Source organism: Malania oleifera, chromosome 1, assembly GCF_029873635.1.
Source record: "Malania oleifera isolate guangnan ecotype guangnan chromosome 1, ASM2987363v1, whole genome shotgun sequence".
Lineage (NCBI taxonomy): Eukaryota > Viridiplantae > Streptophyta > Magnoliopsida > Santalales > Ximeniaceae > Malania > Malania oleifera.
The window spans coordinates 118,109,797-118,129,508 of record NC_080417.1 but is presented as its reverse complement, the minus strand read 5'-3'; the positions used below and the strand labels follow the sequence as shown (position 1 = coordinate 118,129,508).

At 36.4% G+C, this 19,712-nt stretch overlaps 1 protein-coding gene across 1 annotated transcript; it reads right to left on the bottom strand.

The window, feature by feature from the left end:
- Positions 1 to 3,113: 3,113 nt before the first annotated feature.
- Positions 3,114 to 17,091, bottom strand: LOC131167114 (transcription factor E2FA). The gene is made up of 14 exons (XM_058125934.1): positions 16,642 to 17,091; positions 7,508 to 7,700; positions 7,239 to 7,292; positions 7,041 to 7,126; positions 6,885 to 6,973; positions 6,695 to 6,749; positions 6,399 to 6,451; positions 6,231 to 6,281; positions 6,073 to 6,121; positions 5,894 to 5,959; positions 5,734 to 5,810; positions 5,303 to 5,534; positions 4,104 to 4,170; positions 3,114 to 3,997 (listed from the first exon to the last, which is right to left on the bottom strand). The coding sequence occupies exons 1-14, from the start codon at positions 16,846 to 16,848 to the stop codon at positions 3,843 to 3,845; spliced, it is 1,434 nt and encodes a 477-aa protein (XP_057981917.1). The 5' UTR covers positions 16,849 to 17,091; the 3' UTR covers positions 3,114 to 3,842.
- Positions 17,092 to 19,712: the final 2,621 nt, after the last annotated feature.

Below are 19,712 nucleotides of genomic sequence, written 5' to 3'. Positions count from 1 at the left end.
AAGCATATACAAATTCACGTGATTGAGATATTCTGTTGATTGATACTCTTGAGTTTTGCTTGATATTCTGTGTGAGCACGTTTAATTGAATATTTTGAAATACACAGATTGTTGTTGACACTCTCACATACTCACTACACTGCTAGAAAATGCATTTGAGAGTTGAACTATTTAGACCACACTGAGCTTCCATTTTAAATCATCTGTGGTGTATGTGATTGAACGCATTTGGGTACAAATCTGCTTTACGTGAAAGCACTTTTATATTGTTCCTTTTGATTGTAAATCTGAGTGATTCCAGGCGTGACCTGAGGGGGCAGTAATCCAGTCCAGTAAGGATTGTTGTGAAGGTTGAGGTCAGCCCTGTGCTAATTATCCTGATTTGTATAGGTGCCGCTCCACCCGTTTAAGTGAGCAAGTTATTGTGGTAATCCTTGTGCTAGTTAGCCAAGGCGGGGATGTAGGCAGTTGGCCAAACCTCGATAACATATCTGCGTGTCACCCTCTCTTTACTGCTTTCTGGTGCTTGTGTGATTGATTAAACTGCTTTATTTAATTTCTGATATATTTATGTTATTCGCACTAGATTGACCATAGTGTTGTGAACATACTACTCTTAGGCAGAATACTTAGGGGTTGAATTTTAAAAATACCAATTCACCCCCCCCCCCCTTCTTGGGATCACAGTAAAGCTAACAAGATCATTCAATTCCCTTTCGTTAAATTTGAAGATCAGTTAGCTGACATTCTTACCAAGGCAGTTTCCAGCAGAAACTTCAATGACTCACTTGAAAAGTTAGGTGTTAAAGATATCTACACACCAACTTGAGGGGTAGTGTTGGTGTGAGTCCCACCATTAGCCAGCTATGGAAATCTTAGATTTAGGAATACCTTCATTCAAGGGTCAAACATGATTGTAGCTGTAAATATTGTACAGACATAAAATAGCTTCCTAAAATACTTTCTTGTATCTCTATATCTTGTACTCAATTTTATGGAAATGGTATGAATGTAAGTTACGTTTAACAATGGAGAGCTCACCGCAAGCAAGGTTGGCTAATTGAAAACGAACTTGAAAATGTTGGGCTTGGGATTTAGAGGTGAAAAGGGAGTCAAAAGAGCTCCAAAGTTTATGTGAGGTAGTAGAGGAGAGGATACGGCGTAGGACAAATTCTGAAATTGAAGAAAATAGGATGCTCAGTACAAGTTGGTCTATCTTCATGGCAGAGAACTTAGGGTTAACAGTGAGTTGATCAAGGAGAAATTAAGGGGGAGGAGGGGGAGTGCCATCGACAAATTGGTATAGGTCTTGGCCATGCAGATAGGCACTGACCTAAACCTTCTAGAGAGGAAAATTGTCAGTAGTGAGCTTGCTGGTGACGACATGAGAGAAGGAGGGTGCTGATGCTGGGGATGAGGCATTAGTAGCAGCAGAGGCGTCGGCCATTTGAGACTGAGGTCTGCAAGCTCTGATACCATGTTAGAAAGGCATTTCTTCTGAAAAATATTCTGCACATTTTATTGATTATTTCTCAAGTATTTATACAAAAGAAAAGGGAATCATAGCTTTTTATACAGTTGGAGTTAAAAACAGAAAAGATTCCCCTACGGTTACAGGGCTACATTATGAAGCTTTACAAGCAATATTTTCATCTATGTTAATACAACATATATTATGAGATCTCATTTTTTATATTCCTAAAGAGTTCGTCAATCACTAAAGCAAAAAGTTAAGGGCTCGAAGTAGAACGTTGGTGTACACCTATTGCCACTAGAAAATTTCCAAACTCTCCATCTATAGTCTTAACCCTAATCATTACTTTATCATATATATATATACTTAATGACATCAATACACCTACTACAAACTCACCTCTTTTCTAGAACCTACCAAAACACTTCTTTAGGTACTCTATCATATACTTTTTCTAAGTAAATAAAAAATCATATGTAAGTCCTTCTTTTTCCTTAACTTTTTCATTAACCTGCTTAGAAGATAAATAACTTATGTTATTAATCTCCTACACATAAAACCAAATTGATTTTCCAAGACCCTTATTTCTATTTTTATTCTTTGTTCATTACCCTTTTCCACAATTTTATCATTTGGCTTATAAGTTTGTTTTTGCAATTGTTATCACAATTTTGAATATCACCTTTGTTTTTTATATAAGTATTAACGTGCTTTTCATCCATTTCTCCAATATTTTCTTAATTTTTATAATAGTATTGAATATATTAATTAACCATATACTTTTTTTATCCCCTAGACATTTCAAAGTTTCAATTAGAATGTTATCTAGTCTTGCACACTTTTTGATTTTTTATCCTTTTTAAAGCCATCTTAACTTCAATAACTCTAATTTTATAAATTGATTTCAAATTTTTAGCCGTTTCCTCATTTTTCACTTGTAGATTGAAGTTAAGCTTTCAATTTGGAAAATATCTTCACCACCTCCTCCTTTTACATTTTCTTCTTTAACAAGGCTTCATTTTGATTTTTTTATATATTTTACATTGCCTAAATCCTTATATTTTCCATCTCTAACTCTTACCAATTTATGTTTCTTCTCGGTATCTAATCTAGCATATTAATTATCAATAGTTCTATGCAAATAATTTTAGAGTAGACAATTAAATCATTTGAAAAATAGGAATGTAATATTTTTTTCAAAAAATACAATTAAAAGAATTTTATGTGCATTTGGACTTTAATTACTGTCTTATCCTAGTTAGAAAAATGTAAAAGCTACTATGCCCACTTATAAGATGAATTTATTATAATCTTCAATATGAAATTTAAGTCCTATACAAAAATAGATTTAATATTAACTCATGAAAATTTTATTGATTTGAAAATTTTTATTTAAAAAATCAAATTAACATATTACAAACATAAAAATAGCTTATTTACAATAAAATTACTTTCATTAAAAAGAACAATACGTCATTTAAAATAAAATTAAGGGCATATAAGCATACACTATTCTTAATTTTACATATAGTATACATTTGACATAGGTGTGAAGTAGCATAGTTTGCCAAAGAAAAGCAAGGGAAGGAAATTCATATGGTTGATGAAAAATACAGAAAGCTGAAAGATACAGTAATAACCGTTGCAGAAGAGAGCTACCGTGATGGCTCGAGGAAATTTGCTGCATTTGAAGATCCAATTTCTACTCTTACACTAGGCTTTGCCTGCCATCACTAAATTACACTTGAAGTTCATCCAGACATCAATTTTTAAGACCTACACAAAATGCTGCCCCGCTACTCAGTGAAGCAATATAGTCACCCTAAATACATCTGAATATAAAAATCATTTTTAAACGATTAATGATGAAATGCTGCGTAGTCTGTATCAAATGCCTATGATAGTACAAGGAGAGAACAATTTAGGCCTTGCAGCAGAATATAGTTGTAGAATTCTGTGGGCATGGATCGACTTGGTGTTTGGCGTCCAAAAGATAGAGCCCCAGGAACCATCTGCATAACATCACAAGGGATGCATGCAAAGTGAAGTTATGCAGCTGGTTAAAACTCACTCCATCTTAAACATCCACTTCTGCTTGGAATATCAAAAGGTAGCTTTTTTCCATATAAACTAACATTACCGGAGGGGTCATGCATATTGCTCCACTCATGCACTACAGCAGAAATCTTCAGCTCACTATACATCAACTGCTTCCACAAGCTTCCCAGTACACATTTGTAAGCAACCTGCTGCCATTTTGCTTCCCGATTAATCAGTTATCTAGAAGAGAATTTTAAAGGCAAGAAAGGTTGCTCATGTCTGGAAACTTGAATTTCCTGGTCTATCCATCTTGTCGGGAAAATCCCACTCATTTCTGTGAAGAATTAACAGCAGCAGATGGTACTTCTGCAATACCAGAGGGAGGAGTTTGCGGTCGGGGTGTACTGACATCAACCATCCCAAACTCTGTATGTAGCATATCCATCCCATTCCATTCAACACCTTCTATAATTGGGGCACCAGCTATAGTTACAGTCATGGAATTAAGCACTCACACTCAATGAAAAATAAGCACCCGGAAAAAAATAAATAAATAAATAAATAAATATGCAATGCCTTGAAAGGATACACTCCATTCTCCACATATCTGTAATGCTAACATCAGCATCTGAGAGAAGCCAGTAATCTGCATCAGTCTGCAATGTAATAAGAAAAATACAACATTTAGACTACTTTCTATATTGAACTACTCAACAAAAATATGCACTGGAGCATGAAAAATTCTTGAAACAAAAGGCAAAGAAGAAAAAAGAGTAGTTTAACAGCATTGCAAACTATATGAGCACTTGACTTCTGAAGTTCATAGCTTGCAATTAAATGATTGGGGCGCATCAATAAACAGAATCCATAATGGTATGTTGATAATCTATTTACAACAGAATTATTGCATCCAGTGCCATGTTCTTCAAAGAGATTATTACCTATATACATTGCTGGCCCACAGAACCTAACAGCTTAAGCTTTTAGGTGAAGTGGTAATCTAACATGGGTATTAGAGCCGGTCACCAGGAGGTCCTGGGTTCTAGTCTCGTTGACTGCATTTAAATGAAAAATAATCGTATTCCTTGTAATGGGTGTTATCAATCATGTGTTTATGTCTCTATGTGCTGTCAGACTCCACGTGTGGGCGAGTGTTAAAGCAAATTCTATGTCAGATTTTCTGTTGTCATACAATTGTGTGCAAAAAAATATTAAAATAAAGCCCATCCCATGATGGGTCTTCACATCATATGCCAGCTGATCGACTGTGGTCCTTGATCATTTAGGTTTGAGGCTTGAATGCTACAATACAGCAGGCATTTATATACTTAAAACTATATTTTTATTTTCATAATCCACTTATCCGCAAGGTAAGGTTGTCGCCATATGACCTAGAGGTAACGGGTTTGAGGTGTGGAAACAGCCTCTTGCAAAAATGCAAGGTAAGGCTGCATACTATAGACCTTTTGTGGTCCACCCCTTCCCCGGACCCCGCATACGCTGGAGCTTTGAGCACCGGGCTGCCTTTTTTTTTTTAAATTTATTTATGCACTCAGTAATTCTGCAGTTATGCACCCAAAAAAATAATCTACTATATATACAATTTGGAATGACGGCACAAGATGATTGCGGCTGCATCTTTGATGCACTACTAGTACTATTACATCTAAAAATTCTTAATTGGCTAGCTACAAATAGCCCTAATACTATAGACCAGAGTTATCCTGGATCTACACCGAGGTATTGACAGTGACTCACAAATATTGCAGAAAAGAATGTGATACTTACATCCATGTCTGAGGGAAGAATCTTCATCATTCCCCCAAGACTCTCCTGTGAAGCATTAAAATCAGAGCTTAGTCTATGACAATCCTGTGCCACAGGTTCTATGTCCTTCCCACTGTTCTCCAAGGCAACCATATCTCTTGTTGGGTTCTCACTAGATCCTGAACTCGAAGCAGGAGGGAGGCTTATAGGTGGCTCAACGCTACTCATTTCCTCAAACTTCTCCTCAAATTGACTGCAAAGCAAAAGAAAACAAAGAGAACGATGGGAAATTAAATAAATCAAGAGTAAGAAGAAGAGTATTTCAAGACGCAACATGCTCAATCTCTCATCTGATTCAAAGCCCAAATAATTGAATTGTTATTTGTAAAGGGAAGAAGGGTCATAAATGTGCACAAGTATACACGTTTGTCCCAAAAAAGAGGCAACAGTACCTGACAAGGTAGACATCAATGGGGCCCATTGTGCTTCTAAGGACTATTCTGTATCTTCTTTGTGGATAATCAACAGCCTGGCACAGAGAACATGAAATTCCTTTCATGCATAAAAAACCAAGAAATGTAGAACATAAATAAGCCTTTCCTGTGAACTTACTTCGTCAGGATCTGGGACTTCCAAAGTGGTTCCATGTGGTGCTTTAATTGCTATGAGGGTCTCATTCTGCTTCAAGCAATGCAAAAAAAAAAAAGATAAATTACTGCTTATCTAAAACATTATGAAAAAGTCATTGTGGTCACTGCCAAATACAACTACAGAGCACAGAATAAACTGACCTGAAAGCATGGTAGGCCCTTGATATCTTCTTCAGTCACAAAAAGCCACCTGAAATGATTGGAAATTGGAAGATGAATACATGCATCATCATATGAGAAAATGTATGGACTAATTTTGAATAACTGTATAAATGTTCGGAGGTAAAAGAAACTTTTACTTCTGGTTGTTCTCATCTTCACTTAAACTCCTCAATTTTTCCTGCATTTCTCTGCAGCAGTTTGGAAGCATTAACATTTTCCATGGTTTGCCAAGACAGTATTGGCTGCTCAAACAAGGGAATAAACCACACACCTTATTTGAGAAAACAAGGGAATAAACCACATACCTTATTTGAGCATCTAATCCACTCTCTTCCATGGAAAGTCTTTGAATATCTTCCTGTAGGAAAAAACCACCAATATCAAAACAAATTTTGAAAAGCCACCGCAGCTTCTCGCTGTTCCTCCCCCTCTTATTTCATTGGCCCATATCATGGTAAATAACAGATGATAGGGTAGTCCAGAAACTGTTAAGCACTAAAAACCTTTATAAATCAGAGAAGCAGAAACATTCCAATGGATGGTAATGAACTTTCATCCCTAGTGCTTTTGCATGTCAAGAAACCAACATCCACTTTATTACCTGTATCAAGCCAGCATCAACACCAACCTCTCCTGGCCTTGAAACATCAATTCCCCTATTGAATTGTTCAATCAAATAATCCTCACATAAGTTCCCATGATCCTCAGAGGCTCACTAGAATTTCAAAACAAATTTATACAAATGAAAAATAACATCGACTTCTCAAAGATGCTAAACATTTCAAGATTACTTCCAACGAATTCTATTCTTGAGCTTCTTTTCGATAAGGCCAATTCCTTCCAGGACATTTGTTATGTCGTATATCCGCCTTTTTTGGACCTGTATATAAACCTTCTAGTTAGAACATTAACCATACTAAGAACATATTGAATAGCAAAATAATAACCTCCAAAGTGTCTGCAGCATTGTTCAGATCAAGAACACCATCTTCTGCATGCTTAATCAAATTGATGAACTTCTTTGTCAAAAGACCTGAAAATTTTCCCCACGTTATTTTACTTAGAATGCTGTAGCTTATGAGGACGATAAAAACTAACAAATGAATCAAATGAATCATTCTACATGCTAGCAGATTGAAGGTTACCAAGGGAACTGTCATAACGACAACTGCTAGCTGGAGTCAGAGGAGAAGGGGAACCTGCAAAAGACACAGACACTGTCGTGTTAATATCTTTCTTTCTTCACAGTGCAGGGAATACTGACAATACATGGCAAAATAGTTCCTTCTAGTGTGGAGAAACTATGAAGACTATAGCTGTCGAACAACTATGCTTTCTTTCAAGTTCATATTGGAGGATTTGTGTGGCTCATGTTAAATGTAAGACTATGCAAAAGCAATTAGATTATTCTCACCAGCATTTGAGACTGGGGTTTGCGGCCCCGATCTGTTGCCCCTTGAGACCTTTGACCTTCCACCTATCCTTCCCCCTTTTCCAGACACTGGGGTACAGATTGGACTGTTAACTATATCAGCGTATCCAGGACTAGCAGTCCAGTTGCTGGATTCAACTTCATTATCGTCCGTTCTACTCTTCCGCTTCAATAGCTGAGAAAAACCATTGCAATCATAGAATTGTAATTACAAATTAATGACAGACCAGACATGCTATCACATTAGAATTTTTGAAATGTGTAATTATGAGGTTCCACATTATGAAACAAACACAATAAAATGTTGATTATTGCAATTTGATCCAAATGAAGAGGCTAGAGTCACTAGACTATGTGACCACCCATTTTTTTATAGAAGACTATGCAACCACCATTTGTACCCCTTCTGAGGTTTACAGGTAAAACCCCAACGTATTAGTTGTAGCATAATTATCAGTCTTTTTCATGAAAATGGACAAAGATAAGCCAAAGTGATTTCCAAATCACAAATATACACATCTACTTGTATATTCTTCTATATGGACTATATTACTTGGACACATGTTTGCTTCTGCAAAAGTAGAAGAGTTATGCTGAACAGTTAAAAAAAAATTAAAATCAGATGTTTGTTAACCACTGATATTGAATGGTGAGGTCCAAAAAATAAAAGATTCAAAAGATGATCTAATGTTATTTTTAAATGCTAATACAAAGTCCATCTAATCTCAATTTTATTCGCTATCTATTTTTCTTTTTTGCTATCACATTATCTGTTTAGAATGACTGCCAATACAATTTTAGGATGTGTTCAAAGAAAGAAGCCCATTTTATAAAAAATATTATGCCATACATCAAAAGCTTTTTGTTATCTAAGTGCAGCCGCTCCTCCCAAACTACAAGCACATATTGTGTTAAAAGAGTTTCACCACAACCATATGGCTATTACTCAAGAGCAAGGCTCATCTTGCTTGAATTTTGATTGCAAGTTATTTCATGATCTCCAAACCTTTTCTTGCTCATTTCATACATGTTCTTTAAGGCTGCCCCTTGTCCATATTTTACCTCCCACCCACCTGACTGTAGCATAGAATATCTTCCCACAGGCTATGGGCCTCCTATTTAAACATAATGATTTGCCCATGAATTAATCCTCCCTTTTCATATCAATTACAGCCTTTCTCGAGGCAGGGTAAGGTGCCATCAACCTGACTCTATTCAGACACCATTTTGGAGGGAGAGGCTGTCCTTTTATCCTTCCTATTTAATAATGCATTTGCGCAACACTACTTAAAAAACAAAAGAAAATTTCACTAATAAAGTAAAAGTTTTTCTCTAGTAAAGAAACAAACAATAAGTAGAAAGCCAACAACAAATCGATTTTCATAACACAAAATCACCAAAAACCAGTGGAATTGTTAAAACATTCGACTAAAGAATTTAAAATTTTGAAACCTCTGCAAATAAGTTAGTCTGAAATGAAGAAATCACCTTATAAACCATTAATGTTTCTAAAGTATGGTTACTAGTTCTTCATATGGCACCCAAAGAACCCGATCCAAGAATTTTTTTTCAAGGTCATTAGCAAGAATTGAACCCCAACGGACCATGGCCCACACCAGTTCCCTACCTACAGATTCCTTCACTGCCACACAAGTAAGGTTCTTAAAAGAAGCATTGAGTAACATCTAGGAAGATGCAATTCCTAACTCAAAACAATTTAGTTGGGTAAAACATTGATCTCTTTTGGGCGAGCAAAAACTACCATGTCTTGCCCAAAATTGGCAATAAAGGAATAAAACGATGAATCTACAAAATACAATATCATAAGAACCATAATAAGAGTATAGCTTAATTCTTGAGTAAAATTATTTTCTTCACTTCATCAAGAAACAAATGTTGCATATACATCCAAATTTCACATTGATTGAGCTGAATATGGTGCAGATACATGCTTAAATGATCTTTCTCGATCTCTCCCTTTGTGTAAATTACCACTTCAGTCCACCTTCATTCATTGAATGCAAGTATCTTACAATGCATGCTGTATAACTAAACAAGGTGCAATGTTTGAATGGGAAAAAGGAAACGCCCATCAACAGCAAGCCAGCAAGTTTCATCAGCTTGATACGTGCTATTTCCTATGCAATGAAAAAAAGTTGAAACCCTTTCAGCAAGCTGTCCTAACAAATATCAAAGCACTCTGACTCATTTCATAAAATGAACTACCAATACCTTGGATAGAAGCCTCTATATTGAAATGAAGCATAATTTTTAGCATGTAATTCACCCACAGCAGTTTGGGTGATTATCGCTACACTAAATTGGTTTTGAATTCCTCACGTTAACCTTCTCTTATCTGTTTGTATTATCCTTCCCTTATATAAATATTCAAGCCAATAAAATCATTATTTTATATGGACTCTACAACATATATAATGCAAATACATCAGTAAATAAATGACAAAAACAACTCCTTTTCCAAATCTGTTGCATTGTATTATGGTATCAAAGCCAAAAATGGCTACACCATAAACCTATTTTCCTCTTCTTCATCTGCTTCATCAGCAACTTTGTCCACTTGGTGCGTTACCAAAATAATTGCAACGAGCGCATTTGCATATAGTCATCCACTTCCGGTATGCTGGCTCATGATAATAACATTATGTGACAATCACTGATTCTTCCTGTGTAATAGGACATGGATTGACAGGCTACATTGATGGCTTTGTGCCTTATCCTCCTCAATTCCTTGATGATAATCACAATGGTGAAATTGTCAATCCAGAATTTCTCAAATGACAAAAGCAGGACTCACTTGTGCTTCACTTGCCAAAAATGCATTTGCCCGTCATCAACCTAAACACCTCCCATGAAGTTTGGAATAGCCTCCTTCAATCTCCAGACTACACCTAAAGGAACTAGAAAACGCATGATTACGTTAAAAAAAAAAAAAACACTTGCCAATCAACTTGTGGCAGTTGGAGAACTTGTTTCCAAGATTGCTCGTTCAACAAATATTGCCTCAAGTATTGATTTGGCCTATATTGTCCTCTCAGTTACAACTTGGGTGGAGTGCCTTCCTTGTTGACAATTTGATCGGGTCTTGGTCTTGTTCACCCCTCAGCAATGTGGTTGTACAACCCTCTTTGCAAAATACACACTCATCCCTATGTGGAAATTTGGGTTGCTTCTCTAAGTTGACGACCATCTTTCAGTTGTTCGAAAAAGTGTCAAGGTTGAAAATTAATATTTCTAAGAGTAGTTTGGAGGGTCCAGTTATTATTGGGGATCCTTCTGCTTGGCTAGAAGGTTCATTTTGAATTGGCCCATCACCTACTTGGGTATCCCCTTAGGTAATCCTACAGCCTGCTCGTTCTAAGACTTTGTTTTTGAGAGAGTAGCTTGGAGATTGGATGGGTGGAAAGGAGCGTTCTTCACTTCAAGGGGTTATATCACTCTTATTTGTCTGTTCTCATTCACTTTGAATTATATTACCCCTTTTAGAATTCCTATGTGTGGAGACTAGAGAAGTTGACAAGGGATTTTTTGTGGGTCAAGTGGTGGCGATTAGGGCAGAGACCATCTTTAGGTTAGGTGATTGTGAGGAGGTCTAAAAGGGAAGGAAGTTTGGGTCTAGGTAATTTGATATCCAAAAACATCTCTTTGGTAGGGAAGTGGCAAGGCTTCATACACTGCAATGACCCTCCCCCTACCCTCACAAAGTGGGGAGCCTTGTGGCCAAGGTAACACCCTTTACATAATAATTAAGATGACAAAGTAGAGGTTCATAGTTCTTATTCAAGTCCTTGGAAGTTTGAGTCTCAAATGAACCATTCTTTTTTTTTCCCCCCCTAATGTCTAGGACAAGTTGGTAGCAGGGAGAGAAATTTTTTTTTTTTGGCAGGACCTTTGGGTGGGGGAGGCGCCTTTGGCTCTTGCACATCCTCTTCTCTTTTAGTTATCAAGTATTCATGAAGCCCCAACTTCTGCTTTTCTTGTTTTGCATGAGGACGAGCATTCTTAGGATTTCCACTTCGGGAGAAATCTTGATGAGAGAGAGGTTGATGAGCTGGCACTTTTTTGACTAACTTGATTCTTTTCATGTTCATTTTGTGAGTAAAAAAAAGGGCTTGGAACTTAAAATCTGAGATCATTCTGAAGAATTTTGTGATTCATGATCCTAATGCCGCCCCTTTTGCCTCGTGTTTTTTTATTTGAAAATTGAAGTCTCACCAACAATAAAAGTTTTTATCTGGATTATGATCCTTAAGAAAATCAGCAATGACTTGCTTCTAGAAAGAAGACCTAATAAGGCCTTGTTGCTTCATGTTTGTGTCCTTCGTTTGAGTGGGGAGATTTGTTCACATTCGTTTCTTTACTGCCCTTTCACTTTGGTGGTTGGGAAAAGTTATTTGGTATTTTTGGTGAAAATTGAGTCCACCCGTCTAGGTTGAAGGCTTTTTGTACTACGTTTAGGAAGTTTGGTAAGGAAAAAAATATAAAATGTGGCAATGCACTTGTGATACCCCGTGGAAGAAAAGCTTAAAAGGATTAGATGTTACAACCCATATCAATAAGGTGCACCTTTCTTTTCGAGAACCTTCCCATAAAAACTCCACGATTAAGCGTGCTTGACTTGGAGTAATCTTGGGATGGATGACCTTTTGGGAAGTTTTTCTCATGAAGTGTGTGAGTGAGGACAAAACACATTGAAAAAGACACGTGTTGGTTTGTGGGGCCAGTCATTAGTCCAATAAGGCCCGCCCCCCTGTTGTGTGATCCAAGTGAAGGAGGAGAGACACAGTGCTCCCTAACAAACCTAGGTTGGGGCATTACAAAATGGTATCAAAACAATTACCCAACCGGAAGTGTGATGAGATTCACATCGCCTGAGTTTGGAAATGTGGGTTCGCAACGAGAATGTTGCATCCTGTAAGTGGGGGAGAATGTGATACCCCGTGGAAGAAAGGCTTAAAAAGATTAGATGTTACTACCTATATCGACAAGATGCACCTTTCTTTTCGGGAACCTTTCCATAAGAACTCCACAATTAAGCGTGCTTGACTTGGAGTAATCTAGGGATGGGTGACCTTCTGGGAAGTTTTCTCAGGAAGTGTGTGAATGAGGACAAAACACACTAAAAAGGACACGTGTTGGTCTATGAGGCCAGTCATTAGTCCGATAAGGCCCGCCCCCCTTTTGTCTAGTCCAAGTGGAAGAGGAGAAACACAGTGCTCCCTGACAGACCAAGGTTGGGGCGTTACAGCACTGCTGTGTTTGGTTGGAGAGGAATGCCAGAATTTTCAAAGGTGCAGACTGTGTGGCCACTCCTGACAACTTGCTTTGGATTGAGTGGTTTATCTTTCATCGTTGTGGCTTGTGGGTGTCAGCAAATGGCTTATTTTGTCATGCGACTTCTGAAGACTAACAGCGGGATTGGTTGACTTTGCTTCATTGGAGTGTGTTGTGTTTTTTGTGATTCTATAGCTATTTTCTTTCTGTAAAGGGAGGAATTCTTGTTCTTATTTTATTTTTCTTTGCTGTACCATTTCATGTGTTCTCAACACTATCAATGTAGAACGTCAATAGCCTTGCTCATATATGCACAAACAAAATGGTTTCATTGAATGTCACCACTATAACATGGTGGAAATCGAGTTAACCCTTTCAACATAGGTATCTATTTAGGATAACGATAACGCCTTCCAAATTGTTGTTTATTGATCAATTAAATGCCATTTGTGGCTGTTGTTCACCCCCTATAATTTTGTTCGCTGGAATGTTTCATCTTAGTATATAGCCCCCACCACAAAAGTTAAAATGTCTACATGTTGCCACTGAGCAGGCTTATAACTCTCAACACATTAGTTTTGACAAAGGTAAATTTCTATTCTATTTTTTTTAATGCACCTGTTCCTTTGTCATCATAGCCTTCTCCTTGCCAAACAACCCCTTATCCGCTCATGGTTTTGCTGCCGCCAGTTTCTGTATGTGCCATGCTCATATGTGCTTCAGTTCCATGTAAAAGAACCATCCATATCTGCTGCCACATCCTCCACAATCCTTGCATACCCAAAAGTCCACCAAATCCTTTATTTCATACCCATATATTGTCCTTATCCACATCTCCATCAAGAGTTCAACATCACAATGAACTTTTCCCACTCCCAAAACTGCACCATCTATCCCTTCACATCCTCCAACTAAGATGCACTCCATGATTACTCATGCTAAAGCCCATGCCTCAACCAATGTCCCTCACCCTTCCAACAATGTCGATTTAGTCACAATTGAACCAACTTGTTACACTATGCCACCGACACAATTTTGACACGCAGCAATGGATTAGGAATATACTGCACTCATGAGCAATGGCACATGGTTACTCATTCCATCTTTACAATCTTGCGATGTTATCAACTACAAATGAGTTTAGTGTATTAAATGTTTAATAAGGAGTTCCATCAATAAGAACGCTTTGATATAATGACTAGGGACCACTTTTAGTCCCATTATTAAAGCTACTTCAATATAGGTGGTTTTATCCCTTGCTCTCTCAAATGGCTGGGATTTGCGGCAATTAGATTCCTTCCTCCATAGCAACCTGCAGTTTCCAACACATCTCACGTTGTCCACCACACACCCACTAGTGCTCTTTTGGTGATCATCTATATCAATGATATTATTGTCACAAGGAGCTCCATTTTATGTCATCAGTCATAGCTTCTTATTGATCTTCAGCAAAGCTTGGCTGTCAAAGACCATCATAGCTTGCATATTTTCTTGGGCATTGATGGTCACTGAACTCAAACAGCCTCTTTCTTTCCCAATACATATATATCAAAGACCTACTATCTCAGGTGCAGATGCATGCAGCTAAAAGCCCTTTGGCACACAGCTGGAAATTAACTTTCCTATCAACAAATTTTATAATACATGCACCAATCCCACTTGTAAACAGGCAAGTTGTAAAGTGGTATGCTACCTACACATGTCATCCCAATTTGACATCCATATTCAGCCCCTACTGATTTCTCACTTCATGCCTATTTAGGTCAAATTGGGCAAGCAATCCAGATGACCATTGCTCCCCACAGGCTACCATTCTTCAGACAAAACTTGGTAAGTGGAACAACTCTCAAGCAGAAGGTTATTTCCATTCAAGCGATCAGCCTGACACTCATACTACCATTAGCTTCAAAAAAAATTTCTGCAAGCTTCATGTTCTACTTCATCAACCACCTTCACACTTTCCTAAGAATTTGGAAGCTATATATCTCGGTGTGAATCCAGTTCCACACATGAAACATGTCAAACTCAATACTTGAAAAGGTTCAAGACAACTCTATTGTTGATTAACTTCCTAAATCTTGACCAGAAGTCCTATATCACCTTGTTTCAAACTTCAAAAGAAGCTCACTGTTGAAATCATCCCACTGTTTTTATTGTTGCAAGGCAAGGAGGGGGCGGGGGGGTAGCAATGTGTTGCACGTACACCAATTTGGATGATTACCCAATACACTCCAACAGGTTTTTCAGTTCCTTATGTCAGCCTTCTCCTAAAATGTGTGTATCATCTGTTGATTATCTAAATATTCAAACTCAACAGTTGTATGTATGCAACGTATATATGCAAATGCATTAGTAAATGAATGATATACACAATTTCTTATTTAAATATGTTGGATTGTATGTACTAAATACAGTACTTAAAAAACAAAAAAAAAAAAACCAGTGACCTGAACCAATCAAGCAATGCAAAACATAAACAACTATCCAGGGGATGCAACAATTCGTGCATGTGTCAACGTGTACTTCAAAAAATAGTCTTAGCATGACATAGTCCACCATAAACCTCTCGAAGAACCAAACTGCTAAGTAAAATCATTCACTTGAAGACAGCATGATACCTCATGCAGACAAATGGAGATGTCAAATACGATTAATTTTGCACATTAACTTTGTTTGGATTGAATGATTTGGAGAGAAAAGAAAAGAAAAGAGAACTTTCCTCTCCAAATCACTTGCTTGGGTTACATTTTCTATAAATGAATGAAGAGAAACGAAGAGAAAAGGAGGGAGAGAAATACTCGCTTTTGAATCTCTCTAAAAGTGGAGAGATTTGGAGAGAACAGAAATCTATTGTGTCATGCTTTTATTTCAAATGTCAAAAATGGCTATTGAACAAAAAGAAAGAAAATTAATATAGCAATAAGGTTAATTAATTTAGTTAATAAATAAAAGGTTCATTTGGTAAGATAATATGGAATCTTTTATTTTGTCTTGTTATCTGAACAATATATGAGAGAAATTTTTTTTTTTTTTCTCTGAGTTATCCAAACAACAGGGGAAAGAAATCACTCCCTTTTCTTATATTTTCTCTTTATTAAGGGTCCATTTGGATCAAGTATTTTGCTTGGGTAAAGAAAAAGAAAGAAAAATAAGAAAGAAACTCATTTTCACCACATCTTCTCTCTATATCAAACACTAATAAAAATAAAATTTTGTTCTAGTATGACTAAAAACCAAGAAAAATCAAATCTTAATGAAATGTAAAATCAAATTTTTGATCATTGATTTGGTGTTTTTTTTTTTTATTTTCTTTCTCTCTTTCCTTGACCAAACATAAAAAAAGTGAATTCCTTTAAATTTTCATTTCCTTTCCCTAATATTTTTCAAGTTACAAACGTGGCCTAAAAGAAATCATTATCATTTCTTTTCTATTTTCTCGTAGTTAAAGTGTTAGAAAACAAAGAAGTGAGGGGAAACCAACCACTGTTAAAATCTGGCACAAAAGCCACAAAATTGTGCAAAAAAACGCACAAGGTGCCAAAATGTACGTGCCTGAAAATAAAAAACAAGAAACGCTCACGCAAAATACACACCAACCCTGGATCAACTCCACTTAAAAAATAAATTTCCCTTAAATCAACTTCACAAAACCCAGAACGAACAGTAGAAGCTAGGCAAATCCAGCAACGGTTAAAGCTCAATAGCATTAGGACACATTTCACTGCAAATCTCATTACAATTATACCCAAAACATCATTTGCGAAACCTGAACTTATAAATGCGTTTTAAAGAAACTAAAATCAACAGCAGAGACAAAAACTAACTGGAGATTTGACAACAATAGCTTCGACTTCACGATCGGCAGCACCGACACAAGGGTCACCGGAGAAGCGGTGGTAGTCGTTGGGAGGAACAAAAGGCGGCTTAGTCGAGAACGGGAGGCGGCGCTTCAGCGGCTGCGGGATCTGGCCACCAGCCGCCGCAGGCAGCGCCGCCGCCGCCGTGTGATTGGCGGCTCGAGCGCCAGACATTCGAACACTGCTTCCGAGAGGATCCAAGAGAGATTGTGTTGAGAGAACTTGAGAATCTGTGGAATCAGAGATAATCAATCAAGCAGAGAGAGAGAGAGAGAGAGAGAGAGAGAGAGAGAGAGAGAGATTTTCTAGAGAGAGAAAGAGAGTAGGGATCTGAGTTAGGATGAGAGGGAAAGAGAGGGGTTGGGAAAGGGAGGAGAAAACCAGGGAACGAGGGAAGGAGGGAATTTTAGTTCGGATGGACGTGGAGGGAAGCGCTCGGAAAATAAATGAACAACTTTGGGCTTTTTTTCTTTGTTTTCCCTCAACTTTGGGCTTATTACGCTGTGGCCCAAACGTCTTTCTTTTATTTGGCTTCGCCTTTTTATTTTCTCGGGTTGTTGAATTTGTTGTTTGTATGAAAGGAAAATACTTCCCATAAAGAAAATGCTAAAGAAAGAAAATTTTTGAATGAATTGTAACTAGTCATTTTAATTTGGACCCTTTTTTTTGGTTCTCCTAAGTTTGGGTTTATTACAATATAGCCCAAAATTTTTCACTTTTTTTTTTGTATAGGTTAATCTATTTGCTTTTGTTTTTTTTTTTTTTTTATGAATTTGTTGAATTAATCTAGATGTTTGAAATTTGAATAAAAGGAAAATATTTTATTAAAAGGGGGTTAAAATTTTTATAGTGAATAATGACAAGTCAGTCTGTTTATATATTTGAATTTTAAATAAAAAGACATGATTATTTTTAAATTAATAGATTATGGAGTCAACTTTAAAAAAATGATTCTTCCAATATAGTTATAATCATATGCTTTGTGGCCTTTGTCCATCTTTCCTAGTAAAAGCTCGAGTGAATTTTCTGAAATTCTCAATTGATTTTGTTTCGTCGGAACACTTCCTCTTTTCTAAATAACTAAGATTAGGAGAAACGGATGAATAACATGTGTCATGCTAGCTACTCTTAAATTAGAAGTCTCATGCTCTAATCAATGAGGACCATAGAGCATTTTCATTCACGAGAGTGTCTACTTTAAAAGTAGTAAATATATAAAGAATTAAGACTCCATTCACTGTTTTATATTTATTACCTAGGATTTTTCTCCCATATTAACTTAAAGTCCTTCCATAGATGCATGGTAGTAGGTCTTACCAATCGAGGAATTCGCTATATCCATAATCAATCCCTTATTTAGTTATTTAGTTTGTGAAATTTGAAGCGAGAAATGAATCGGGATTGGAACGAAACCAAGGCAGGAATGGAATCATTGTTGAAATACAATTGCTACATTTATTTAATAATACAAAATTATTGTAGGAATTGCATTTTTATTCCTTTTAAATATTTGGTATTCTTTAATGGTGATTATATCATAATGAAAAGTATGTCAATTTTCAAAAATGCCCCTAGTACAAATTATTTAATTTTATAGTCTTCTAAATATATACTTAAATTCAACATATTTATCCTTAAAAACACATGCATTTTGTGAGTCCTATTATAATTTTCAACTAATAATAATAATAATAATAATAATAATAATAATAATAATAATAATATTGTTTGGATTTTCTTGTTATCTTTCAAGAGTAATAGTAGTAGTACATAATAACACAAAATAATAATAATTATTACTATTGTTAGTATTACTGTTGTTTATTATTCTTGTGACTATTGTTGTTATTGTTATTTTTATTATTTTTATAAAAATTACAATTATTCCTACCATTATTATTCTATTGTTGTTATTATAACGATCCGACCCTTTATACAGACCCAGGTGTCACCCACTCATACAAAATACTTGTACATGTTCATGATACATAGACAACCCGCCCTAAATAGGGACATACGGGTGTAAATCATACATAATTTCGATGTAAATGTCGTAGAAAAACATAAACATCCATTGGGATTTCTATTAGTCTTATACCATAGTTTACTAATACATCCACAATTACATAAATTCAGGCATAGAGTAAATCATGTTATTACAACCCTCCAAGAAGGAACTTCATCTAAGTTTAATATAAGATTCATATGCTTATGTAAGCTAAACCAAAAATAACCTCCTCAGTCCCTTTAGCTACTAGGACCGACGTACTGATGGACCTGAAAACAAGGTTGTAAGATAGGTTGAGACACCTCTCAGTAAGGAAGAAAGTGTTACAACGGTGTATGACTGCATATATGCACATTTTCATACAAACTCATACATTTAAAACATTTATTTATAATACTGTATCATATACATTTATCTGCACATCAAATATTTAAATCATGCATATAATTATTAGAACACCTCCACCTTGATATGACAAGTTGCCTATTTACCCCGTGGCACAGGTTGTGCACTGATTGCCTCTAACAGTGTCCTGTTCGTGTAGACAAAGCCGAGCATCTTTATAGTCTGACCGCCCCCTAGTTTATTTTTACCAGCAGCTTACTAACTTCTCGCAGGTCAACCATCTAATATACCCATACTGATTTTCTCATGTATGGTTGCACTGCCAGCATCGATACCTAGCCCTAAGAGTTTATTTCAACCCCCGAACTGTAGTATCTTTCAACCCCTTTTTACTGAAGTTTCTTTCAACTTCTTTTAGTCACAAGCTGTGGTTCTAGTATCATATATATAATTTATAACAAAACAGTAACCTGTGTAATTCCAGTATTTTCACAAATTCAAATAATCACATTGGGTTCAAACTGGCGCCTTTCCACTTAGTTTACCCATTTTTATTTACTGATTCAACTTGGTGTTTCACTAGCCTCCGTTTTTCACATTCTCGGTATAACAAATTGGAATTTTGTTCCCATAACTATATCAATAGTATAGAAAATTCATACATTTCCATTTCAACATACTCAGT